At 38.6% G+C, this 27,667-nt stretch overlaps 1 protein-coding gene across 2 annotated transcripts in view; it reads left to right on the top strand.

Annotated features, from left to right (window-relative positions):
• The window catches only part of gabra3 (gamma-aminobutyric acid type A receptor subunit alpha3), a 118,527-nt gene that overhangs the window by 77,635 nt on the left and 13,225 nt on the right, over positions 1–27,667 (top strand). For both annotated transcript variants that reach the window (XM_086309587.1, XM_086309586.1), the window contains exons 5-9: positions 10,693–10,913; positions 18,821–18,903; positions 19,697–19,840; positions 21,977–22,129; positions 24,491–24,696. In XM_086309587.1, the coding sequence (XP_086165713.1) occupies positions 10,693–10,913; positions 18,821–18,903; positions 19,697–19,840; positions 21,977–22,129; positions 24,491–24,696 (807 nt within the window). The remainder of the gene's footprint in view (positions 1–10,692; positions 10,914–18,820; positions 18,904–19,696; positions 19,841–21,976; positions 22,130–24,490; positions 24,697–27,667) is intronic.

The raw sequence follows: 27,667 nt of genomic DNA, 5'->3' as shown, positions 1-27,667 counted from the left end.
AGGAATTGAACTACTAACTTGAAACCCCATGATTCCCATCCCTAATCCTAATCCCTTAGCAAGTAAATGGCAGTGGCGGATAGCGTTTTTTTGATTACAAGCAAAACTGTTGTATGGCTTCTATGCTTTTGAGTCTTGCAGCTGCAGCCATCTTCTCTTTTTTTTAAGGGAAATCTAATGTTAAATACTGGAAAAGTTATAAGGAGCTCATTGTATTGTTTGAAATTGTAGTGAGCCGGTAGCACAGGCTTCAGATAGCTCTAAATGTACTGTTCTCATACATTCAGACAGACCCAGAGTATCAAAATTTACTGGATACTTTCCCAAAGTGCTGAAAGTGCCCAAAGTGACAGTGAACACAGCTCAAGGATGGAGATGAGTTGGCACCGGATAGTGAAGGTAGTATCCCTGAGATGTCCAACCATTCTGACACAGAATCTGCCTATGGAACCAGAGCAACGCTTCACCAACGCAGCCCAGAGCAAAGCCACAAACAAGTCATACTTTATGCAATTGATTTTTAAAACATAAATACACGCAAGATGTGAACTTGACCAGTGAAACCTTACTCGAGCTTGTAGGCAGTTATTCCATATTTCTAGATATTTCAGTAATCTAAATATTTTGAATGTTTCTGCACAAAATAGGTTAAATCTGCAGAAAAAAATCTTTGTTTGCACTTATAAAGGATGAGAAAACTGTATTCTGGTCATTTAAAATACCAGAATACTGCAATGCATTACTGATTCAAACATACCTCAGGTTTTAAAAATGAAATATTATTAGTATTACAACAAGTAGCATTAGATTCTGTAATTAAATGTAAATGTGTTCATATAGATTTACATTTAAGTGCTTGGTTGCTTGAGGGTTAAATAGAGGAAAGCTAATCAGCTTCTTTCAAACAGGATGAATTAAGGGACTGCACCAAAGGGCAGTGTAAGATAAATACAGACTAGAACTCAAGGGAAGTTCAAGGATAAAAAAAACATCCATGTTAAAGTAGTACAGCAGAGCCACTATAAATCTAATATAGCAGATCTACTATAATGGTATTCAGTTTTTATACATATGCCACACATCAGTTTACATATATTCCATAGTGTGTCCTGGGGGTGGGCGATAGAAACGATATATAATAGAAACGATATAAATCGTATATCTAAATTTGGCCAATGATAGAGATTGTGACTATATCGCTCTATTGCGATAGCGCATGTTGATGATGTCATCAAGCTGTGCCTGTTTTGGTCGAAAGCATCGCAGCGGTTACAACCATTATCATCTGCAAATTATGGCGGGTGACAGTCATAGCAAAGAGATTAATCACTCTTGAAATAAGGGGAAAGCCAAAAACTGCGCTTCCTCCACTTCCGTAACATTGATTCATTAATGTTGAATTCTCTCGCAGCTGTTCTATTCCCATATTGTTGCAGTATATCAATAACTAACCTCGTATTGTGGATGAATAATCTCAGTTGTTCTCCTGACTGAAGTTTGGCCCGTGTATAGCATCCTGCTATGCGATTGCATTTGTCCCTGACCACCAGAATCCCTCACGTTAACTTTTATTGAGTGGAAAAAAAGTTGGCGTTCATCCTCCAGCTTCACTGTGCTAAAGTTATGCTAACATAGCTGTGTCGCTAGCAATCATGTAGCACAACATTATATACCAGGTAGTCCAACTTCAGTAACCCTGCAAACGCCACTGCTGTTTAGTTTTCTGTCTTCATTTATGTTGGAAGTGGTAGCAGAGCTGTACGTTTTAATTATTTTCAAAAAATCTCTCGTTCAGAACATGGTATGAAATGTTTAGGTGTAAACTAGCGAGCTAACTTCCTGTAACTTCTAAAACTTAATTGTCACACCCGACAAAGCAGCAACGCTGATGATTTAATTAAAGATGAAAGAATTTAGACCGTTTTTTAACTCTCAGTGTTCGTTTGACTTTGGGACCTGAAATGGACGGAGTTTTGGACCCAGATTACTCCGCGAAGCTCCTCACTACGGCAGCCGTAATGCTCTGACAATCCATCAAGCAGTGCGGCTTACCAAAGTTGTACTAAAACATTTTTTAACAGATTTCTGCACGCCCAAATCGGTTCAAGGTCAGTAAGCACAACCAGAATTCATACATAAGGCACACTCTCGATTTTTGAGAAAATTAAAGGATTTTAAGTGTGCCTTATAGTGTAGAAAATACGTTATACAGAAGAAAAGAATATATCGTGATATATATGCTTCAAATTATATCGCGATATGAATTTTAGGCCATATAGCCCAGCTCTAGTGTGTCCTTTGTTCTGGCTGCCCCTCCCTGAGCTGGGTTCTGCCGGAGGTTTCTTCCTTTTAAAAAGGAGTTTTTCCTTCCCACTGTTGCCAAGTGCTTGCTCAGAGGGACAGATGTCTGGTTGTTGGGATTTTCCTCTGATATTGTAGGGTCTTACAATATAAAGCACTTCAAGGCAACTGTTGTTGTGATTTGGTGATATATAAATTGAATTGAATATGTTCCATCTAAATCACGTGATTTCCATTGGACACAAGATGGAAACCCTGATCTCTCATAAATCTCTCTTGCATTTTCTACTGCGGACTGTGAAAACACTGTCAGGGGACACTACGTATGCATTTTTTTAACATGCATGGATGGATTTATTCTATTTTTGTAGTAGTGATGATGGATAAACCAAAATTTCCTTTCTAAATGTAATTCATTCATGTTTGCATCACTGCATGCAGCTCCAAACAGTCATAATTTGCTAATGAGTCCCATTTCCATATTGCTTTTATGTGATTACTGCTACATACTTGACTTTATATTCGTGGAACAAAATGTTCCTATTTGAAGTGTGATGCAGTGAAGTGCTAAAACATGTTTACGGCTCAGAGCTGCAGAAGCTTGTGAGCTCTGACAATAATTGGAGTTGGTATGGGATTCACAACTCAATGCAAGTCTCACGCAGGTTCTACTCTCAGCAGGGAAAGGTGAACAGCAAACAAGAATCCAAGTGAGACAGAATAATTGGCAAGGGGAGAGAGAAAGGCGAAATTGTAATTATTAATCAAGCCTCTGACTGATCGACACGATGCCCACAGAAGAGAAGAACTGGGCCCAAAAGCTGTGTTAATTCTGTATCATTACCACACCAGCGAACCAGTATCTTATCTCTGGGCTGCTGTGCACTGTCAAAAACAAGACATGATGACATATTGTGTACCACGCATAGCATTTCTGCACAGTAAATTGGGGAAACGGCGCTTGTGCACAATATGCTATCTTGTCAGAGGCACTAAATCAAACCTGTCAAACCATTCTGCTAATCTAAAGAAAAAATGTCTCCAGTTGTAGTCACGAATAACAGTAGCATGGGTTACCGAGTGGAAATTCCCTGGCATAAACGGCTTGTTCAGGTTGCTTGGCTAAAAACTGATTTGATAAAAAGAACTCATTGAAACGAAAAAAAGAAAAGAAAAGAAACAATTTAAAACAAAGCCATAGTGACATTATTACAAGAGGATGTAATAATTAAATGTTTAGAATTTAATGAACTCATTAATTTATGATAAAAGGCTGCATTAATATTCTATCAGATATTAGACACAACCTTCCTGCCATTACCAGAGATCCAGACACTCGATCTCGTTTTTTAACATCTAGACTCATTTAGCCCAGTCTCGTGTACATCCTACCTCAACAACTGTTCATATTTTCCTAATTTCCTTTCATTCCATAATTCACTAATGTGAATTATTTTTTATACTGCAGTGGCGAGCCCTTCAGTATCTACTGAAATTTCTCAGCCATTAAACCCAACTTGAAAACATTAGAGACCCATTTAGTTGTGGCATGTGAGAGAGTGGCAGAGATTTGGTTTTACCTAATTCATTTTAGTTCATTTGGTTCTGCAGTACCCAAGGCAGAAAAAACATGAACACAAATATGTTCGATTTTATTAAGAGTTGTTCCCATAATGCACTGTGCTCTTTATACGCAACAAATAAAATGAAACCTTATCTGATTTCCCCAGTAAACCTTCTCACAAGATGGTGAAACAGACATACAGTGGGGCAAAAAAGTATTTAGTCAGCCACCGATTGTGCAAGCTCCCCCACCTAAAATGATGACAGAGGTCAGTAATTTGCACCAGAGGTACACTTCAACTGTGAGAGACAGAATATGAAAAAAAAAATCCATGAATCCACATGGTAGGATTTGTAAAGAATTTATTCGTAAATCAGGGTGGAAAATAAGTATTTGGTCAATAACAAAAATACAACTCAATACTTTGTAACATAACCTTTGTTGGCAATAACAGAGGTCAAACGTTTACTATAGGTCTTTACCAGGTTTGCACACAAAGTAGCTGGTATTTTGGCCCATTCCTCCATGCAGATCTTCTCGAGAGCAGTGATGTTTTGGGGCTGTCGCTGAGCAACACGGACTTTCAACTCCCGCCACAGATTTTCTATGGGGTTGAGGTCTGGAGACTGGCTAGGCCACTCCAGGACTTTCAAATGCTTCTTACGGAGCCACTCCTTTGTTGCCCGGGCGGTGTGTTTTGGATCATTGTCATGTTGGAAGACCCAGCCTCATTTCATCTTCAAAGTTCTCACTGATGGAAGGAGGTTTTGGCTCAAAATCTCACGATACATGGCCCCATTCATTCTGTCCTTAACACGGATCAGTCGTCCTGTCCCCTTGGCAGAAAAACAGCCCCATAGCATGATGTTTCCACCCCCATGCTTCACAGTAGGTATGGTGTTCTTGGGATGCAACTCAGTATTCTTCTTCCTCCAAACACGACGAGTTGAGTTTATACCAAAAAGTTCTACTTTGGTTTCATCTGACCACATGACATTCTCCCAATCCTCTGCTGTATCATCCATGTGCTCTCTGGCAAACTTCAGACGGGCCTGGACATGCACTGGCTTCAGCAGCGGAACACGTCTGGCACTGCGGGATTTGATTCCCTGCCGTTGTAGTGTGTTACTGATGGTGACCTTTGTTACTTTGGTCCCAGCTCTCTGCAGGTCATTCACCAGGTCCCCCCGTGTGGTTCTGGGATCTTTGCTCACCGTTCTCATGATCATTTTGACCCCACGGGATGAGATCTTGCGTGGAGCCCCAGATCGAGGGAGATTATCAGTGGTCTTGTATGTCTTCCATTTTCTGATGATTGCTCCCACAGTTGATTTTTTTCACACCAAGCTGCTTGCCTATTGTAGATTCACTCTTCCCAGTCTGGTGCAGGTCTACAATACTTTTCCTGGTGTCCTTCGAAAGCTCTTTGGTCTTGGCCATGGCGGAGTTTGGAGTCTGACTGTTTGAGGCTGTGGACAGGTGTCTTTTATACAGATGATGAGTTCAAACAGGTGCCATTCATACAGGTAACGAGTGGGGGACAGAAAAGCTTCTTACAGAAGACGTTACAGGTCTGTGAGAGCCAGAGATTTTCCTTGTTTGAGGTGACCAAATACTTATTTTCCACCCTGATTTACGAATAAATCCTTTACAAATCCTACCATGTGGATTCATGGATTTTTTTTCACATTCTGTTTCTCACAGTTGAAGTGTACCTCTGGTGCAAATTACTGACCTCTGTCATCATTTTAGGTGGGGGAACTTGCACAATCGGTGGCTGACTAAATACTTTTTTGCCCCACTGTAACCCCAGCTTTGCCCTTTGAAGCTTTCACTTCATGAAATTTCATTTTTTTATGGTCTTAGAGGGGTGCAGTCAGGCAGTTTAGGAGGAATTTAATTTACATCTAAGCCCATTAAAAGAGGACATTTATTATCAAACATCTGCAGCTGGTGATAAATCTGTTGATGATATAGTGAGAAAAAAATCAAATGGAAACTGTTTGTACTTACACATCTAACTCAAAAGTCATTATTAGCATTTATTTGGAGTCATCGCTGTGTTTATCAGATCAAAGTCCAGATTTTCTCGCCGTTTAGCCACATTGTGGTCCTTTCACAACATGTGAGAAAAATGTCAGTCTAATCTATCTGTCCATCCCAGCTCGTTGCTATCTTTGGTGAGCAGCGAGGGTACAGAGGCTTCATCAAAGCTCCGTAGCTGAAAATTGCTGCTTCTCGAAACAACTAAGGGCTTGAAAGATAATTTGTGACTTTGTAACTGTGACTGAATCCTTTCATAAAATACACTCACTGGCCACTTTTTTGGGTCCACCTGTCCAACTTCTCTTTAATGCAAATATAATTAGCCATTCACATGGCAGTAAGAGTGCATTTAGGCATGTAATCATGGTCAAGATGACTTTTGGAAGTTCAAACCAAACATCTGAATGGGGAGGAAACAGTATTTAAGTGACTTTGAATGTGACATGGTCGTTGGTGCCATATGGGCTAAACTAAAAATTTCAGAAACTGATGATGTGCTACAATTTTCCCACATATACTGTCTATAGGGTTTACAGAAAATGGTCTGAAAAAGAGAAAATATCCATTAAGTGTCAGTTCTCTGTGCAAAAACACCTTGCTAATTCGAGAGGTCAGAGGAAAATGGTTTTTTAGCTGATATGGAGGCAAAATTAACTCAAATAACTAGTCTTTACAACCAAGGTATGCAGAAGCTAATATGTTACAGCAACAGAAGACCACACCAGTTGCCACTTGTGTATACTAAGAACAGGAAACTATATTTGCGAGTCTCACCAAAATTGGGCAATAGAAGATTTGAAAAGCATGACGAGTCCTGATTTTTTCTGATGAGTCTGAGTCTTGTGACATTCAGTTAGAATTTGGTATAAACAGCAAGAAAGCATGGATCCATCTTGCCTTGTATCAATGATTCAGGCTGTCGGTGATGTAATGTTGTGTGGAACATTTTCCTGCCACCTTTTGGGTGTTTAGTACCAAATCAGCATCATTTGAGTATTGGTGTTGTCCGTTCCTTTATAACCACATTGACAAAGGCGCATTATCCCAGCAAGATAACCCACCATATGACAAAGCTCAGATCACCTTAGATTGGTTTATTCAACGCGATATTAAGTTTATTTTACTTAAATGACCATCAGATTTATATCCAGTAGTACCTATGGGATTTAGTGGAACAAGAGATTCATATCATGGGTTACAAACATGCAGCTGGCACATCTGCAGCCACAATCTCTGAGGAATGTTTCTATCACCTTGTGGATTTATGGCATGAAGAAATAAGGCAATTCTGAAAGAAAAGGGGCATTCAGTGAAGTGGCCAGTGAGCTCATCTTAGTTTACTTTAGTCTTGGTTTAATTGTTATTCTAATATTGATTATAGCAGTCATTTACGGTATTTTGTTGTGAAGTACCTTTCTTTAGTTCTTTTTCACATTAAGTAATGACTATAATAAGGGTAGCCTTAGATAATTACTTTCTATAGTCATTAAACTGTAACTTCACCCCACTGCTAAATTACAAAAGAACAACAGTCCAAGACTGCACACCCACACAAAGGCTGACTATTCCCTCCACATCATACCTGAACTGAGTTCCTGCTTCCAGAAGTATGTCATCAAGAGAATGTCTCCCATTTTTTCCTGTGTTGCTGCGGTAATTAATCCTACTGAAAATTCATGAACCCAAATTTCAGTCAACTCCAAAAGTAACAGTTTCATGCAAATTGTTTTAGAATTTTTTAATAGATCTGCTCGCAAACAGTGGGCTAAAAATTGGTTGTTGCGAAAAACTACATCTCTATCAATTAGAGTTGTTGCTATATCCCCAATAATGTCAAAAGCAGGGATATTTTTTATTGTTTAGTCAATGCGAGACCAAGAGAGGAGTAAAATGAGTCAAGGAGCCCATCCTGCCAGCTGCTACCTTTGCCAAGTCATCTAAAAGTCTAGGTTAGGGTTAATGTACAGTGATGCTTCTACAGACATCAGAAGTCCAAGTTTAAACTATAGCTCCAAACATCACTCCTGTGAATCGGGAGCCTTGAGGATTAATTGAAAATGAGCGCCGTTTCACAGACCTGCCACTGAAGGGTGGGCAGCTGAAGGAAGTGGACCACCCACCTCTGATTGGTCTCAAGCTGTTGACTTTATGTCAGCACTAGCTTTACAAGGTGACCCTTCATCTGCTCATTTTCAAAACTGAATATCCAACTAGGATTCCAGGGAAATAGATTCAGTCTCAGCTGATAGTGAACAGATTAGAGTACATCCTGTACAGGTCAGCAGTCCTTCACAGGTTATATATACATGTCCACAATACATAACATTTAAAGGCACCTTTTTGTTTTAAGGTGAGCTTATACATCCTGTTGAGGAATTTTCAACCCATAAAATGCAAATCTTTACATTTTTTTATCAGAGCCCAATCAAATGATTTAATTTACAGCTCAGCATGCTCCACAAATTTTCTTGTAGTCTAGATCCAGTTGCCACTTTTATGATGTCATTGGTTTTTTAACTGCAGCAATAAACATACATCCTTAGCAAATATGTTTTTACAGTTATGGAATTTGTACTTATTTGTGGGCTGTCTGGGTAAAAAAAGGCAGAGCATCTGCACCTTTCACTTTGAATCCATCCAGGGCACATCAATCACCCCAAATATCCATCTTTCTAATAAAGGCAAGATGCCAGCAATCTTGTAAAAATGGTCTGTGTATTATGTGAAGACAAATAATGAATGCAGTTGCAATACTTGTGTCATGTGTTTAAAGGGGTTCTTTAAATTAGAGTTGTTTGCCATAGTTAATCTATTCATGATTCTGACTGCTGTAAAAAAAGATATTTGACAGCCACTGTTGGGTAGACGCTCCGCTCTGTCTCCTCTGTCAAGGAGAAATCAATCACTCAGTCCCTGGAGGAACACCAGCTGGCATCTGAATGGTTTGTGCCATTTGGCCTTGTGGAGATTGACTATACTTTTCCTCACTTCTGTCTTTCAGTCTTCAAATTAATTCCCCATGTTTACAGAAGGTTCTGTCCAAAAGAAACAAACAAATGATGGCTTCACCCCAGCTGGGCCAAGCTCACTATTGTCAGTTTACATCACTGCATGTTTTACACTAATTGAGGCCTGCTTTGGCATCTCATAAAGACGTGATTAACATGCATAACAAAAGGATAACCTTGGCGATGGGGATTTAAATGTTTTACTAGGGTTCCTTTTTTGTATGCCAAGATAGAGCAAACTTTCTTAGACTGTGCAGGAAAGTTTTTGTTAAAGATGCACAGGACAGAACAATAAATCAGTGTCATGGTTGCCCTACTGTCCACATGTGTTTGGTCATTAGTCTTTTTTGTGACCTGGAGAGTCCTTTGATGACAGCACTGAGAACTTAATGCATGAAGGAATCAGTCTGACATAATTAATGGGAAAAACAGTTAACGATTTACTTTTTGAACTCTTTAGTAGGTGATTGTGGCTCAAGAGTTGGGCGTTCGTCTTGTAATCGGAAGGTTGCCGGTTCGAGCCCCGGCTCCGACAGTCTCTCGTTGTGTCCTTGTGCAAGACACTTCACCCGTTACCTACTGGTGGTGGTCAGAGGGCCCGGTGGCGCCAGTGTCTGGCAGCCTCGCCTCTGTCAGTGCGCCCCAGGGTGGCTGTGGCTACACTGAAGCTTGCTGTCACCAGTGTGTGAATGGGTGGATGATTGTGTATAGTGTAAAGTGCTTTGGGGTCCTTAGGACCAAGTAAAGCGCTATACAAATACAGACCATTTACCATTTTAAAAAAAGAAAGAACCAGAGACTGCAGTTAATTAATAAATGGGGCAAAGATGAAATAAAGTGATTGAGGGTTGCGCACGTTAGTCACATTCTGGCTTTTATCAGTCTGTGAAGCTCTCTGTGGGCTTTATTTAGAGCACTGCTGTGAGGACAGATGCGATGTAATTATTGTATAGCATTGCAAGTTTGCAGGCCTTTAGGAGGTCAATCGCATCAATTAACAGACATCCATCCTGTGCTGTTTAGAGGAGACCTGTTGCTGTGTTGAATGAAAGCTGCACACCCTCTCCCACTGAGCATGATGGGATCCTGTTGTTAAAACCAATGGGAAATGACTTAATCAAGGTGTCACTCAGGGGGGCAGCCAGTTACAGTTCACAGTACCTGAGCTGTTTCAGCGAACAAGCAAAAAGCTCCAAAATGGCTAGCAACACGTGGACCGTGCCTTTGTTGCGCACTGTTGTGGCATAGCTTCCCCACATCTCACTCTGTTCAAGCTTCAGCTCTCTGTCTGCAAAGCCGCTGTACACAGCTGGCGAGGAAAAGCAGTTGCTAGGACACAAGACCCATTGAATGAATAATGTGAAATAAATTCATTTTGAACAGCTACTTCCCGCATTTGTTTTAGTTTGTTTGGTCTTTCGTGTGTTGGTGACGATGCAGAAATACTGTGCCGCACATTAATAAAACATGAAACAGATGTTCTACAAGCTTTCTCGCTGAGGCTCCAACACCTTAAGTGTGAGAGAAACACAACATTGTTAACGGAGCAGTAATCGTGTCACACAAAAAAGGAAATGCACTTTGACTCATTAAAGCAGGAAAAGCAAAAGTGGAAATAAAGGAACAAAAAAGGTGGCTCAACTTAACATCATGTAGCCTTTTTTTTGTATGCTTTCACAAATAAGAGCATCGTAAGGCTTGAATGAGAGCCATGTTCCCAGTTTTGTGAATTGTTGCCTTGCTAACTATTTCTTCAAACTCTCTTCCCATCAGGAGTACACCATCGATGTCTTCTTTCGCCAGAGTTGGAGGGATGAGCGGCTGAAGTTCGATGGGCCCATGCAGGTTTTACCCCTCAACAACCTCCTGGCCAGTAAGATCTGGACTCCTGATACTTTTTTCCACAATGGAAAGAAATCTGTAGCCCACAACATGACAACTCCTAACAAACTGCTACGACTAGTCGACAACGGCACGCTTCTATACACAATGAGGTGAGCATTTTTTGTGGTGATTCGGAGGTCAACACCATCACTTGAAAAAAAAAAATCTGCAGGTGCTGTTTAGTAGATATATTAACCGTCTTAATTTGGCATGAGAGCATCCTTATTTTGACATTCCTAAAAGAAAAAAGAAAGCATAATAAAAGATTTCACCCACTGGCACTCAGCACTTTTTACAGCCAGAAGTTCTCCATATGTATGAAAGGGTGACTCGCTTCCTTATAAGCTTATGCTAGGAAGCTTGGGATACAGTTGACTGTGACAGCATTCCTCTCCTATCATTCAGCCTCAAATACACTAACCGGTCGTTAAGTGATGACATGACGAATCCTACTTCTGGGCCTAAAGTAGTCTGCGTTTAATATGGCTTTTGTGTTGTTAACATGTTTAATGTTTTGTATTTTCTTCTATTTAATCTCAAAAAGCTCCTAAAACAGTCAGTAATCACTGTTGACCTCCCTCGGCTTTTATTACCGCTAATCATTTATTTAAGCTCAGTTTTTAAAACCTTAGGATGTAACTACAGCTCAGCACTCACGTTAACTTTTATCGAGTGGAAAAAAAGTTAGCTTGTTTATATTATACTAACATAGCTGTGTCGCTAGCGGTCATGTAGCACATCATTAGCTACAGCTAGCCAAACTTCAGTAACCCTACAAACGTCACTGCTGTTTAGTTTTCTTTCTTCATTTATGTTTGAAGTGATAACAGAGCTGTATGTTTTAATTTGTTTCCAAAACCACGCAGTCAGGACATGCTATATTGTATTTCGATGGAAGCTAGCAAGCTAACTTCCTGCTAACTTCCAACTCCGTTAAATGTCATAAATTCCGTTTTCATGGATGCCTGGATGTTAAACTCAATTGTTACACCTGGTAGAGCAGAACGTTGATCATTTTATTAAAGATGAAAGACTTTAGACAGTTTTTCAACTCTCAGTAATGCCATAGTGATCGACCTGCAGCGGAGTTTAGACCCAGACACGGCTAGTGACGTCAGACTTAACGACTGGATTATTATTATTAGTTGTAGTAATAGTAGTAGTAGTATTATACACTACCAGTAAAAACTTTTAGAACACCCCAATTTTTCTAATTTTTGACTCATCAAAGTAGCCACCTTTGACAGATATAACAGCTGAACACACCCTTGGCATTCTTTCTACAATAGACATCAAATGTTTTTCAGAAAGTTTTTCATATATCTGTTGCAGAAGTTCTCATAAATGTGTGGCACTTAAAGGTTGCTCTGCTTTCACTCTTCTGTCCTGTTCATCCCAAACGATCTCACTGAGGTTTAAGTCCGGAGACTGTGCTGGCCACTCCATGTTTTCAAGCTTACCATCTTGTTCTTTTTTCCTGAGGTAGTTCTGGCATGTCTTGGACTTAAGTTTTGGATCACTATCTGGCTGTAGGATGAACCCCTGACCAACTAGGTGCAACCAGTGGGTACTGCAGAATTCTGTGGTAGCTGTTTTAGTTTAGTTTCTCACTCTGTACAAGTCACCGACCCTGGATCCAGCAAAACAGCCCCAGACCATCACACCTCCTCCTCCATGTCTGACAGTTGATGCCACACACTGTGGAACCATCCTTTTCGTCTGCTTGATGGCATACTGTTGAACCTTATTTTTTAAATCTGAGCACTTACTTTTGTAACATTTCAAGCTATGCATTGGACTTAAACAACTTGAATCACAATAAATAACTGAAAAAAATGGGGTGTTCTAAAACTTTTGACCAGTAGTTTATGTAGATGGGTTGATTCAAACAAAATTGACCCACCATATGAAAAGGAAAACTATCCATAAAGATCAAAGCCATTTTCTGTATCAGTGTGTAAAAATGCTTCTTAATGTTGTTTTGTTGGACGAATAAAACTCCAGCCTGTGGGCAGTTTTTGCCAGGCCTGTAATGGTTTTTCAAATTCATCATCCTGTATTTAGTCAAGTCAAGCAAAATTCTGTCGCCAATATTAAAACATTTTTAAAAACTTAGTTTTGATTTATAATAAATGGGGTTTTTTAAAGATCATATAGAAGTTACTGGAAGTTACTGTATGTGTCACCATGTCCATGCAAAGTTTCATTCAGATTGGCCCAATGTTAAGGGTACATAGAGGCATATTTACATAAATATGCTCTAATCATTATATACAGATATTTGAACATGGCAGTCTATTGACTCACTTTCCCAGCTTGCCTCAACTGGCTATTAGAGGAACAGCAGCAATAATAGTCAATATTGAATCATTGAAAACATTTTTCAAGCTGAGAATTTACAAAATTCTCATCCTTCATCAAATGAAATCGGAATGTTTGTCATATTTTTTTCAGTTAGAACATGAACATTTGATAGAAAGAAAATTGGAAACTATAGTCCCGGATTCCAAAGAAAAGTTAGAAGATTATGAGAGAACCTAGTTTAGCTTTTACAAGATGATGTGTGTATATCAGCAAATTCAATAGCTAGAGACATTTTATTTAAAAGCATGAATGCAAACACCGTGGTGGCACTAGGGTGAAAATTAACATCTTAGGAATAAAATTGTGCTTTTTACCTGTCTGTGAGTCAGATAGCTGACTTGCAGCCAGTCTGGCCCATATATGTATCACACGCAGACAGCCGAGTGAATAATACTCACTTGATCAAAGGAGTGTCATTGTGTGTATGTCATGCGTAAAGTACACTGTAAATAGCATCAGCAAGACAGTCATAGTCACTGAATACCATTATGTACTGAATAACAGCAAAAATAATTCTGTGATTGCTTTGGCTGGAAACACTGAACCTGTCGATCAGCATTCACCAGCTTTGCACTAGGCCGTGAAAAGGCTGCAGAAATGTTTTTATGATGCTCGTGCACAAGGTCAGTATAGATTTTTAGGGGTGAAAATGAAATGGTGAAAAAATCATTTTGTGCTCCCACATGAGTAGATCTGATGCTGTGGCAGTTCTGCCAAGGCCAACAAAGATCCCTGAGCTCTGATGTAGTATTACAAGGACTAACATGTTTAAATAAGCAGGGAAATGTATTGTGAGATGATGAAAAAGTTGCATGATTAAGTATGATAATCCTTGGCATCCTTGATAATCCTTAGAGGCCCAAAAGCATTTTTGGAACCAGCTTAGTTGTATTATGGAGCTAAAATAAACACCAGCAAATAAAACTCATTTATAGGAATTCTGTATTTCCCATTGCAATGCTTTTGGGGGGGGGTATGGCATACTTTAATATTATTAACACTATTATACATTAGAGACCTTAATATTATTACATTATATAATATTAGCATTAAAACCATAGTTCCGCAGTGTGCTATTTGTCCTCCCATCATCCCCAAATGGTTGCAGCACTTGGCTACCCCTCCTTCCTGTTAAAAGGGAGTTTTTCCTTCCCACTGTCGCCAATTGCACGTTCAAATGTGGTTATTTGATCGTTGGGGTTTTCTCTACATTATTAAAGGGTCTTAACTTAAGAATGTAAAGCACCCTGAGGCGACTGCTGTTGTGATTTGGTGCTATATAAATAAAATGGAAATGAACTGAATAGTTCAAGTAAAAATAGTGTTATTACATAAATCCAAATGTTGTTAACCATCTTTACTGCCTGAATAAAGAAAATAAACACTTACTTCATGCAAATTTACAACTGCATCCCCCTCTATCATTGCAGAGTTGAGCCAAAAAAGTAAAAACACTAAGATCTGGAATTCTAATGTGTGAGCAGTCGGCGAGAGAGATTAACTGTTTTGAACCGCTAAAATGCATGTAGGTGAAAATCTGCGCGCTCAATGTACAGCATCAATAATGTCATGTCTTATATAAAATTCTGTCAAATATATTGATATCTTGCCAAGCCCTAATGAAAAACTGCAAAGTATTCTTTAGACCATCCCTACTTTTACTGACTCTATCATAAAACTCATATCATAAACTTAATATGGAATGTATTTTTGAAAGCACTGGCAAAGAACTTTCTCAATTTTAGGGCTACCTTTCATCTATCTTAAGCTTTGGGTGATTAGTTGAAGGGGATCTGCATGAAAATATTGCTGTGTTATTAGAGGTACTGGAAAACACTCCCAAGGAGAGACTGATACCTTAAATTTCCACATACTGCACAGGTATTAGGCTTTAGAATATAAATCTGTCTCACGGGAAGTTTAGTGCACAGTGCGTCACCATAGCGCCCCGCTTTGATTGACATTCCTCACTAAACAACTGCTTAAATCCATTTAATCAGCACGTCTACAGGATCTGAACTGACAAATGCTATGAAGGCCTCGGCTCTGCAGGATTGCATCATTATTTCTGAATTTAGAGAGCTGGTATTGTCTGCCAGCGCTGCTGCGGTTATTTTTTGTGAAAGCATTTGTCACTCATTTACAGTTCACCTCATTTTAACTCAACCTCCTTGCTTCTTCTTCGGCATTTCTCTGTCCCTCACTAATATTAATTTGTGAGAAGACTCAGGTGTACTTTTTAAAGAGAGAGAGGTTTATGCAGGTTTATATTTGTCATTAAAAGCTGTTTCAAGAATTTATTGTATGCGAATGTATCATTTACTAAGTGGACTTAACAGCTTAGAGACCACCAAAAACAAATACAACTGTACAGCCGTACTTGGGGATTTACAATCAGAAAGCCCTTTCAACACGGCCAAAGCTGAGAAGTAATGCTTCACTTAACACGCTGCTATGTGACTATAAAAGCAACACAATACAAAAGCAATGCTGCTAAGACACAAGTTTTTGTCTTGTCTTTAAACATTTGGTATATTTAGTATATAAAAAACTAAATAAATAGATTGTTTTATATGATCTATAGCTTGCTAGTAGCATGACTCCTGTGTCTCCCCCCCCCCCCCCCCCCCCCCCTTTTCCAGAGTGAAATACATTTTTACTTTAACAAAAGAATTGTATTTAACTAAAGAAAGACTTCAGTGATGGCAGTGGGTGTGATCCACATGAACAAATAAAGACAGGCATCAAACAAATATAAAAACTGGTATCTGTGAAGGCAAGTGTTGTATTATTGTACACAGTGAATACACTGCAAAGCAGCTAAGCAGTGTGAGGATTAAAAGTCTGAAGACATGGTTCTCTGCTGGAAGAGGGTGGACTGATCACTCTACCTTGAAGCAGCAGGTTGATCAGTGGATCAGTGCAGCTATAGAGATCTGTTGTGGTGAAAACAGCCACAAGGCATAGCTGTTGATTTTCTGGGCAGCAACTGTTCAGACCCTCCCTTATGGCCACAACCAGTCAGTAGCGAGCAAAACAAAAGGACCGACACAATGAGCTTTTCCTGAAGGATGTCTGGGTTCACTCTAAGAAGGGAGTTCAGGAGGGAGAAGATTCCGATGAGGTTCTGGGACACACTTGGGAAATTTTTACTCCCTGGTGGTTTGGAAGCTTTCTGATATCCGAAACACACATATGCACACATACACAAGAAGTGGAGGAGGTGGTGGGGTTCTGCTTAGACTGCTGCCCCCACAGTCCTGGATTAGAAAATAGTTGGGTGGTACCCATCATGTCTCACATTGTTCAAAAGAGCACAGTGGTAGCAGTCGCCTCATTAATTCTTTGCTTTGTCTTCCTTTATTATTGTTCTAGTCTGGCTGTTCTTGCATATGCCTGCAAATGTTTCAAGCCCTTCAAGAAATTAAGAATTTCTGTGGGGGCAGATCAAAACGATGCTTTCCAAATGAAGCTTTCTACTCAAATTATACTAATATTTTAGTAACATGTTTTAACAGCTATTCAGTCGATTGTCATTCACTTTGCACATCAATATTTACTTTGTAATAACGATCACTTAACTTGCACCAGTCATCAGATCCAATTTCAAATTGCCCAGTGCTTTGGTTTATGAACAGTGCTGCCATTCCTGTCACCCGTCATCAGCAGTACTTTAATAAATTAATACTGGAAGGAGTAATACTGTTAAATTAAATTTGAGTAATCAGTCACTGTCAATCAGTTAAGTGTTTTTGTTTGATTTGATAAGTCTCGGGTTATGAAACAGAGCATAAGTGATGGGTGAAATAATACTTTTTTATAATATATATACATTTTATTTTTTTTGTCCGGTTGCACATATAAGTGTGGCCAATTCTTTCTGTATATATTTAATTATCATATGATTTTAAATATATACATATATTTTAATATATATATGCTAAAACTAAAATTAGGCATGAAAGGTTTAATAAGGCTTTGAAAGTATAATAAGCTAGGTCTATTTAAATACATTAAAGTGGAATATATTATTTTAGAGAAAATGCCAGAACAAATTGTAAGGCAAGAGGAAGGGTTAAGAGAAGAAAGGCAGAAATGTCGGTTCAGACAAGAATTCCATTCAGCGGCTTGAAGGCAGCAAAGAAACATTAAGCAAAATACATTTAACTTAATTTTTAGACGCAATCACACTGTAATGTTAGACAACCCTACCAAAAAACTACTAGTACTAATTTTATTTTTGCAATTTTATTATTTTCGTTAATTTTTTTCTCTCTATCATATATTGGAACATGTGGTCCATTTCACCTGATTACAATCCTGAGTCTGAAATGTAAACACCTCTAGAATATAAAAAATACCATTTACTAGGTTACTAAGGGTGGCTAAGGAGAAGTGGCTGACAGAAAAAGGAACCTTTTTTTAGAGGTTTCAATGTGTGTTCATTGGTGTTTTATGGTTCTGTAAACGTTGCCAAAGTTTATCAGACTTCACCTCCCCAAAAAACACCAGCATGTCTGCATTGTCATTGTGAGTACCATAAATTGCTGACACATGCTGTGTAAGGTACCTCTATGCCCAAGCGCTTCTTTGCAAGGCTGATGATATAGTTGTAAGCTCTGTATGAAGACAGCTTGCCTTTTTGTCTTTAATCAAAACCATTCTGTCTTCTTGTAGCCTTTGTTTCTGTCAGAGTATAAGTACAGCGCGTGAATGTTGATTTTAAGTGCCGTGTGATGCAAAAGATTCTCACATTTATGTTGTAAAGCATTAGCTTGTGTAGATAGTGAGCCACTTATCAGTAATGAGGCAGCAACAGAGAGCACAGAAGCGAGTTAGAGGCAAAAACAGGCTTGGCATTGTTGTAAATACAACACAATGAGCTAATTGGAAACAGAAAGTTTGTCTGTGGAGGCAGCCCGCGATGTTACACATTTTAAGGCTGTGGCTACAAATAAACTTGTGGGACTTTCTGCAACATTAAACAGTGAGACCAAAAGAATCTACCCAATAAAAACCCAGTTTTCAATGGATGTACAGGGTAAATATGGTATAATTGAGTTTAAATAACCCAGTTTGGGGGGTTTATGTGTGAGTTAGTGCACCAAAGGATGGCATTTAATTAGTTGCTGTGTTGTTTGAACTCGGCAAATGTAGCCCCGATGTTGATTAAACATGTATGAGTGAGATAACGTGCACAATTTCTCTGTTTACTTGCAGAGTGCCTTTTGTGGCCTGGCCATTTGACCAACTGAAACAAATTTGGGTGCTCTCTGGAGATTTAGTCCATGTCTGCCTTCTAATTACCACTGACAGGGTGGTGATGCAAAGGAGGAGAGAGAGAGAGGATATAATCTGTTCTCCTTCAGTTTTTATTCACACGTACACAAATCCCTGGTTTTGAAATAAACTCAGAGATTAAAGCATTATTTGGTCTACATTTGGATTTGTGGGAAAGCCAATTTTGATGCACGATAAAGCAATTTGCATAAGACCTTCCCAACATGTCTCACATATCTCTATGAAAATGCTCCAAATTATGTTTCTGCAGAAATATTTGACATCATTATGCATCATCATTTGTTTATAATGACCTGTTCAACCATCCTGCAGACTGAACAGTGATGCATTTTCTTTCCCTCTGCCCCCACAGGTTGACCATTCATGCCGAGTGCCCCATGCACCTGGAGGATTTCCCGATGGATGCACACGCCTGTCCTCTGAAGTTTGGAAGTTGTAAGTCAGTCCAGATGGTCAAAACAAAAGTGTTTTATATAAGATCAGACATCTGAAACAGTGGGGATGGTTCTCTGCAGGTGTTAGGAACCTTTTCCTGAACTATAAAAAAAGAAGAAAAACAAAACAAAGGCTAAAACTACACTGCAGTATGATGTTTGGTAATATAACAAAAGCAGTTAAGAGAAAATTTTATTAATAAAGATCTTCTCCCTCTTTGGGCTGCACCCTTTAGGCATCGCCACAGCGACAGTTAATGTGCTTAAATTACTTTCAGTATGCTCATAGTGCGGGGCATGTAACCATCCATACACAAGCATAGGCTATTTACTGTTTCAAACACAGCATTAGATATAGTTTGATGTGTTAGCATCAATGCTTATATCTCTCAACATAAAATGATGCTGATAGGTAGAGCATTCATTTTGGATACATTTAGTTAAAAAAGTGGCAATGGAGGAAAAGTCAGTGATCCCCTGAAGCGTGAGGATTAAATCTCAGGGTGGTGAACACAGTAAAAGGAATTTTTTTGTGAAACCTGATATCATTATCGGCCGCAGGTCTATCAGCCCGATCAATACTGGATGGACGCTGCGTATTATCATGAATGACTTACTGGAATTTAGGAAAAATGTCTTTTAGATCCTGAAGTCAGCAGTTAACTTTTTGCCAAAGCAAATGCTGATAATCCTACAATGTGCAGAGGTAGGAGAAAAACAGAAAATATTGCACCCATATTTTGAGCTCTCACCTATGCTGTCTGTTTTTTGGGGGCTGTCTTCTGTTTGCTCAGATGCTTACACAAATAATGAGGTGATCTACCTGTGGACCCAGGGTGACGAGAGGTCTGTCGCTGTGGCAGAGGACGGCTCCAGGCTGAACCAATATGACTTACTGGGACATGTTATTGGCAAAGAAACCATCAGTTCCAGCACAGGTATGCCATTCTGGGTACAGACAGCAGCATACAATACACTGTAAGGGAAATCAGAGTTTGTCTGGAACAGGCAAAAAGTTGATTTTGAGTACTCAAAAGTGATCGAATTCTCACTTTTGAAAGATAAACTGCATATAATCTATTCCACTGAGATATAGTGGCTCTTGTGTAATTTGTCTTCCAAATTAATAAACAGTCTGCAGTTTCTCAACAGTTTCTGTCAGTTTAAATTCATCTTGCATTGTTTGGCTCCATCGAGAAAATGATGACTGAAACTATTCAGCATATTTACCAAGATAATATGAAGACGTTTGCCAGAGGTGAAAGTTTCTTTTTGGTTTTTTTCACTTTCCTTTGGGGTTCAGCCAAGAGTCAACTATGATAACCATCGTCTAGCCCTTTCTTTTGATTGCATATTCATTTGATCTTAAAATCTTATCTTCAAAACTGTTGCAGAATCCTTTTTATCTGTCACACAAAAATAAATGTTTTTGTTATTTCCCCATTGGAGGGCTTAAAGCTTATGTTAGCAATTTAATATAAAGGGATGAAATAGCACGGTGAGGGCAGGGTACTCACATATGCTGAAAATATTTACAGCAGCAGCATCTCACTGGTAATAGATCATTTGAGTTCAAACACCTTCAAGAATGTGCTGCATTTTTATTATACTTATCAGTCACTATCATGTACCGCTAACATCAATCAGCAGCTTTAGTTAATGGTGTAATAGGACTAGATAAAGTACCAAAGAGCTTGTAATGGTAAAGCTAAAAATAAAAAGTTGCTTTAGTGGGGCATTTGGAAATCACAAGAGTAAAACAGCTTACCAGCGAGCCACGCTGCTCTCAGTTTTGAGAGATTTAACCTTTGCATTCAAGCTGTTTGCTTGTGAAACTTTCAAGAGGTGAGCCACAGAGTCGCTGATATCTGTCAGACTTCAGTTGTCTTTGGAGACTAAAGCACCAAGAATCCACTTTGTTAGATGGCACTCCTGTTTTCCAAGAAATAAAAGTGTGTGTGTGTATGTGTGTGTCTCCTTTAAATAACTGCACCTGTTTAACTCTACAGAGGATGCGTTCCTTGAGAGTATCTTTATTGTTTGTGCTGTTTGGTGGGTTGAATGTAAGTCAGGAGAATTGCAGCGATGGAAGAAGACCAACAGAAGTCTGACAAGTACCAAAGATTCATGATAGAGTCAGTGCGATTTCTTTCATAAACCACTTCAGCTTATGGCGGTTGGAAAAGCTTTAAACTTTAAACCTAATGGACTATAGTGATCTAGGGGGATGGGAGGATTTGAGCCCGTTCAGCTCTGGTTTGATTCTCCTCAGAAAAAAACAAAACCAAAAAAACACCTCAGGGATGGAAATCTGTTTTTCGTCCTATCTTCGTAACACAGATTGCAAACATGGCACTGAGAGCTGGCAGTTGGAGAAGATGTGAGTTTATCCATTTGCTAGTATAATTGACATATTTATATGAACAGCAAAAAACATCCCAAGGAACATGTAAATGTGCACTTAAAAGAATGTGACACTTTGTATATGTCTTATTAATGACATCAATGTGATGTCATCTGCCAGTCTGTTTGTTTACAGTCTTTATTATTTAGTTATTATTATACTTTTTTGTCTCTTACGGTTAAAAACTCTTGCTGTAAGTAAAAGATGGACATAGCTTCTCATCTGAGCCAATGCAAGTTACTTAAACTTACATTCTTACTATCAGCCAGCAGGTGGCGACTCCTGTTGTTCCAAAATCAAATCATGTTGTATAGAAACCTTTGAGAATGCAGTCCTTCAGCTCATTAGGACCTAGCATTCTCAGCTTGAGGCATTAAGGCCAAACTAGCCAATGGGTGTTGACACAGTGGCTATGTCCATCTTTTATATACAGTCTGTAGCTTAAGGTTTGGAAGTGTGCATCAACATCTTTGGAATATTTTAAGCATCTAAGCATTTTCTGTCTCAATACTGCTCACGTCTTGTCACATGCACGTTAATGTTCAAACATTAATGCATCAATTTTCAAATATTTTTCCTTGTGTTGCTCTGAGCGAGGAACAAGTATATTAATAATCATGACCCTGTCTGTGTCTCTCCATCTTTTTCTGTTTGTCTCTTTTCCCCTCAGGCGAATATGTAGTGATGACAACATATTTCCATTTGAAAAGGAAAATTGGCTATTTTGTGATTCAAACCTACCTTCCGTGCATCATGACTGTCATACTGTCTCAGGTCTCCTTCTGGCTAAACAGAGAATCCGTTCCGGCGCGCACAGTATTCGGTGAGTGCTATCTCGTGTTTTAAATCCAGCTCAAATAAATGCATTAAATGATTCATTGAAGAAGCTAGTTAATCAGAGGGCTATTAAATGATGAGGTAACAGAAATGCACTGTCTAAGGACTTGGCAAACAAGTAAACGGTTTGAAAAGGTTTGAGCATGAAAGTTCTCTTTTTTTAGCTTTAGTTAGCTTAGTACATTCAGGTGCACAGGAGCACTGAAAATAATTTATTTTATCAGTTCTGACTTTATTCTGCTGTTAATACAGAGAACATAAAACAAGATTTAAAGCATTTACATGTCATATTTTTCCTTTATTTTTCATAACAATTCCTCTTTAATATAGAGACATTTCCCAGTTGCCATCGCGACAATTGACTGTGTTTTCTCCCTTTAAGCCATGAATAATAATAGATTCAATTTGTCCATCGAACTTGATTCATGCTAAGAACATTGCGTCAGATGTGATCAACTCAAAGGTACTCAAATAAGGAATGTAATTTTCCTTCTCCTGCAGTTGTTGTTATTGCGTTGCATAATCAATATGAGTAGTCTTATGTAAATCTAAACACGGTTAGCATTTTTGCATTTAGACAGGTACATGCAGAAGCATATATTGCGCAAAAGATTTTAAAAATGTATGCAAGGCAAAGCGTTGCTGAGAAGATAAAAACTGTTCCAGCTCCCTTTGTGCAGTCTGAATAACCATATCTCCTTCACTTCTGCACAAATACACCCACTATTAGATTTTTCTTACACAGTCGTCTAAGAATCACTTCAGCCCCATAAGAGGTTGAATTTTTAGGGGACAATTTCCTTCACATTATGATAGTAATTTTAATCAGTGCCGTTTTCTCAGTGGACAGTTTCAAGCTGTGTTGGTTTTAGTTTTCTCGCCATCATGCTTACAGTCCCTTGGTTTATGAGAGCATGTGGCTGTCATTACCTGCGTAATCTAATTTATTTTTTTTGTTTTTGCATCCTCAGTCACCTTCCAAGTTATATTTCTAGTTAAGACTCGATACTTTTTGATTTATACCTGCATTTTATATAAGAGCATTACTCACTGTTACCGCAAGCACCGGATGTCCTCGTCTCTGACACCAGTTAATTGCTGTTGTAATGAGGACTGCTTTTTGTACAGATGAATATTCTAATTTTATGTAAATGGTGGAACAAAGTCAAGATTAGAAATGCATTACCTGCAAATCAATCAGCCCATGAATAGCCATGTATCACTCTTTTGTTGCAGCCTTTTTAAGCCTCCTTTGTATCCGTCTTTTATCAGATGAGAAAGGTTGGAACAGATAAAGCGATGCGCTTCGATGGGCGAACATTGTCCGAGCTGCCTTTCATTTCCATTCGCCCTGACTGTAAAGGCCAGGTTGTGAAATGATCTGCGAAATTTAGAAAGTTTTAAGACATCGTTTTCGCCTTAATTAATTTTAGCAGATGTAGATCTGCTGCTCATTTTTCAAAAGTGGTGTCATTTAGCGATTTACCTTTGCACGCAATCCTGCAGCTTAGACAGGTTGTGCTTTATGTATGCAGGTCAATAGCATGTCTCTTTGTTTGTGTATAAGCTAAAGGAAACTTTCAATATTTTCATTCGTTGTACTGTAGATAAGTCTAGTAAGAAAATACATTCATCAGACTGGTTTGAACAGAAGAACATAGCCTGAAAAATCCTCCGTAGTGGGTCATTACAGAGATTCTACATTCTCATTGTTTGAACTTGCAAGACTGACCCAGTGTACTTTGAATGTTTATGCACCACTGAGTTATGTCATCTGTATGAGGCTAGACTTTTTGATTTCATACAGTAGATTATGTAAAGCTCTGCAATGCAGGGAACTACACCATCATTTTTAGTTTATAACTTACACCTAATACCAAACCCAGGAAAGTGAATCTATATTAGGTTTAAAGAGACAGTACGCATTAACATTTCTTTTTCTAGCCATAATCCAGACTATTGTTATGTTGCAGTGCAGCTTTCTTTTCTCTTAAATCTCTAAAGAGATGTTGGTCAGTATAAAGTGAGAGTTTAGTGCCAGGATAGCAAAACCCAAACAAACCATGACTGAGTTGTAAGTAACTTTCTTTTAAAGGGACAGTTCACTGCCACATTGTTATTTATCCAATTTTTGAAGAGAATTTCCCAGTGACTGAAGACATTGGTAGAAAATTTCCTTCTCTTGAATGCACAGGAACTACATGGCACTTGCTTACGCTTAATATAAAGCACCTTGAGGCGACTGTTGTTGTGATTGGCGCTATATAAATAAAATTGAATTGAATTACCGCAAATGTTTAATTTCAGAAATAATGAAATATCTGCTGATCTTTTATTCTCTCCTCAGGTGTCACCACTGTCCTAACCATGACTACCTTGAGCATCAGTGCTAGAAACTCCCTTCCTAAAGTGGCCTATGCCACCGCCATGGACTGGTTCATGGCTGTGTGCTATGCCTTTGTCTTCTCTGCCTTGATTGAGTTTGCCACAGTCAACTACTTCACCAAGCGCAGCTGGGCATGGGATGGGAAAAAAGAGGGCATGGAAATAAGGGTGAGTGATTCTCATTTGCAACAGTTTCATGTAATCAAAAAAAAAAATGATGGATGTGTGACGCCTGCTCTTTCGATTCATCGCAGCGCACCAACATTAACTATCACCAATATGTGAGGACAAAAACAGAATGAAAGGCAGCTAGTTCAGGGGAAAGGCTCACGCAACTTTTCTTTGCTTACTAAATTCAAAATTAATCCAAAAAAAAGAAGTTGCTAAAAATGTCACTTGATTCTGGAGGAGTGATGAGGGGAAATTGCAGTTTGGAAACACATAGAAAGTATCCTTAATGCAGCATGGAGTACTTTGTAAAGCCTGTAAAGAGACCTTTTATTTATTCATTGCCAAATGGAACAGAGACAGTGGGGCGGAACAGTGAGAGCAAAAACAGAGGTAAACTCCCAGAGACGCTGGCCCTGATTTATGATGGCAGCATATGTTCAACTCTCATCCTAAAGTCAATGCAGCCTTATTCTCCCCAGAAAAGATGGTGCATTTACATCTATATAGTATATTGTTTAAAATGAATCACGTGATATTGAAGATAAATCACATCTTGTACATTATCAATAGCCAAACAAAGAAAATAAAATAAAAAGATCTCCGTGCCTAAGCCTATTTAATGGTTTATATTGAGGGAACAACCAGATATGTATCCAAAGAAGTTGTTGTTCAAAGAGAAAAAAAAAACACCTAAATCAAGCCACATGTTTCTCATGACAGCTTCAGCCTTTAAATGCAATATGATCTGTATGATTACCTTACTGGAAAGATCATTCCGTCTGTAATCACGACAGCTTGAAAAGTTTTCAATGAATTCTGATCAAACTTTTTTGTAGTGTAGAGCACGAGCCATTAAAAAGTGTCTTAGATCCACCACGGTCTTCATGGTCACCCTCGTGATTTATTGGTCGAAGAGTGACAAAAAGCCTTATAACTTAAAACGTATGGCAAGCGTTGTGTTTGCTGTCAACATATAGAAAGATTTAAAATATCATGTCACATTTGACCTCTGACCTCTTCTTTAACTCAATGATTTGAAGGTCAAAGTGATAATAACTGATTGATAATAATTGAAATAATAATAATGGTGATAAAATAAGGCCAGACCTTCATAAAATGACCTTTATGTGCTTAAAATTTCACAGCCTTTGTTTGTATTGGAAGATTTAGGAAATGCTGCCAGTATATGGAGGTTCTAAATATTAACACTATAGTTTGCATCTAAATGTCATGTCACATTTGACCTCTGACCTCACTTTTACATCTGCCTTTTTTTGAAGTTATTTGTCGTATGTTTAAAGTATTGTCAAAATCTGCTCAGTTAGTTAAAAATATATACAGTAGTATAATATTATATAATAATATAATAATTATATCCAATTATTTACAAATCCATACCTATTATCTATTACCTACTCCCACATAAAATACTCTGCTGTTCCCTTAAAAGTTAATCCTGCCCAGGGCGAGCCTCTCTGGTGGACTTTTCATGTGTTTGTAAATGATAGCATTAAATCAAAAACAATTGTAGGCACACAGACGTAGTGAAATGAAAGAAACTAAGTCAGATTAAAAACTTACATTAAATATCAAAATAGTCTTCTTTTCTTTTAACATCAATCTCACCAGGCACTAAATACCAGTTTAAAATCAGGCTGTGTCATTTACTGTTATGATATAAGATTCTCATGTTATTTAGCTCTTTTACAAAAGCCTTAGATAGACATATGTAAAAATGCTCCTAGAAAGTCAAAAGCAAAAGACTTTAGCATGTACTGAACATCACCTTTATTTCTCTTAACTTACATAGTGAGTCACTGACATTGGAACCATGGAGAGATTCTTGGAGGAGCATTTTGCATGTCAGCCAGTTAGAACTATAGACTGCATATAAAACACTGACGTAGCTTCCAGGTCTGAAAAGTGAAAGTGCTAAAGTCGCTCAGGTTTGGATTCTTTCTTGTGGCCAGCAGGAGGCAACTTCTCTGGATGCAAGAAGAAGTCTCTCTTTGGGGAAATGACCCTACTGCTCACTTAAACTTTGACTTCACTAAACACTTTTCTGCAGTCCCCAGCCATGAGAGCTATAGTTTCAAGTCTTACTGAATGTGCATGATATTCTTTTTACAGCTTTCTGTCCTCATTAGACTCAAAAAGGAGCAAAAGGCTGGGTATGCTTTGGGGTGATCAGTCAGACTTTTTCTGTTTTTGTCAAAAAAACAAAAAAACAAAACAGGGTCTTGGTGGCTACACCCATCTTTTATATACAGTCTATGATCAGAGTGAGTTCATCTAAAAAAGGGGGGGCTGCATGAAGAAGTAGCTTAAGTTCAATAAGGACAGACCTGGTACATAGAACTGAACATTAGAACAATAAAAACAAAGCACACCAGCATAAAAAGACTAATATAAGTTAGTAATTGTGCAGCTAAAATGAGTTTACCTGATATATGTATAACACAGTCCATTTCAAACTGAGAAAAGGAGTATTAACTGTGGCTTATAAGCAAAGCTATATTAAAAGGACAGCCTTCTGGGGTGCTTGGAAAAACATATAAGACTCATATAAGAAACATTATGAAGCTGTACCAGTGGTAAATAGTGGCAGTGCTATTACTGTATTGCTGTGAGCGCATAAAAACACAGCCACAGACACAACATAAAGGGAAAGTTATTTCTTCTGTGACAGACAGTGCCACGAATCTATTTTCTGCTACCATTGTACAAACTGTTTGACACAATCAGTACAGCCTTTTCCCGCTTTTTCTATAGTTTGACATTTGGTCCTCGGAGCGATTGGCAGAAATGCATATTGCTGCCACAGAACTTTTCAGTTGGTGGGGATAATTTGCTGCGTTACACTGCTGCAGAGAGGAGTTTTTTTTCTCTTTTCTTTTTCTTTTTTTTCCCCGCCCCTCCTCTTTGATGGCTCGTCTTAATGGCAACAGCCTGGACTGGGTTCTCAGGG

The sequence above is a fragment of the Aulonocara sp. 'chitande type north' Nkhata Bay genome, linkage group LG10, assembly GCF_057382095.1.
Source record: "Aulonocara sp. 'chitande type north' Nkhata Bay isolate Kocher_YH1m ecotype deep benthic linkage group LG10, A_spYH_male_GT1.1, whole genome shotgun sequence".
In the NCBI taxonomy this organism is placed as follows: Eukaryota; Metazoa; Chordata; class Actinopteri; order Cichliformes; family Cichlidae; genus Aulonocara; species Aulonocara sp. 'chitande type north' Nkhata Bay.
This window is presented reverse-complemented; position numbering and strand designations above follow the sequence as displayed.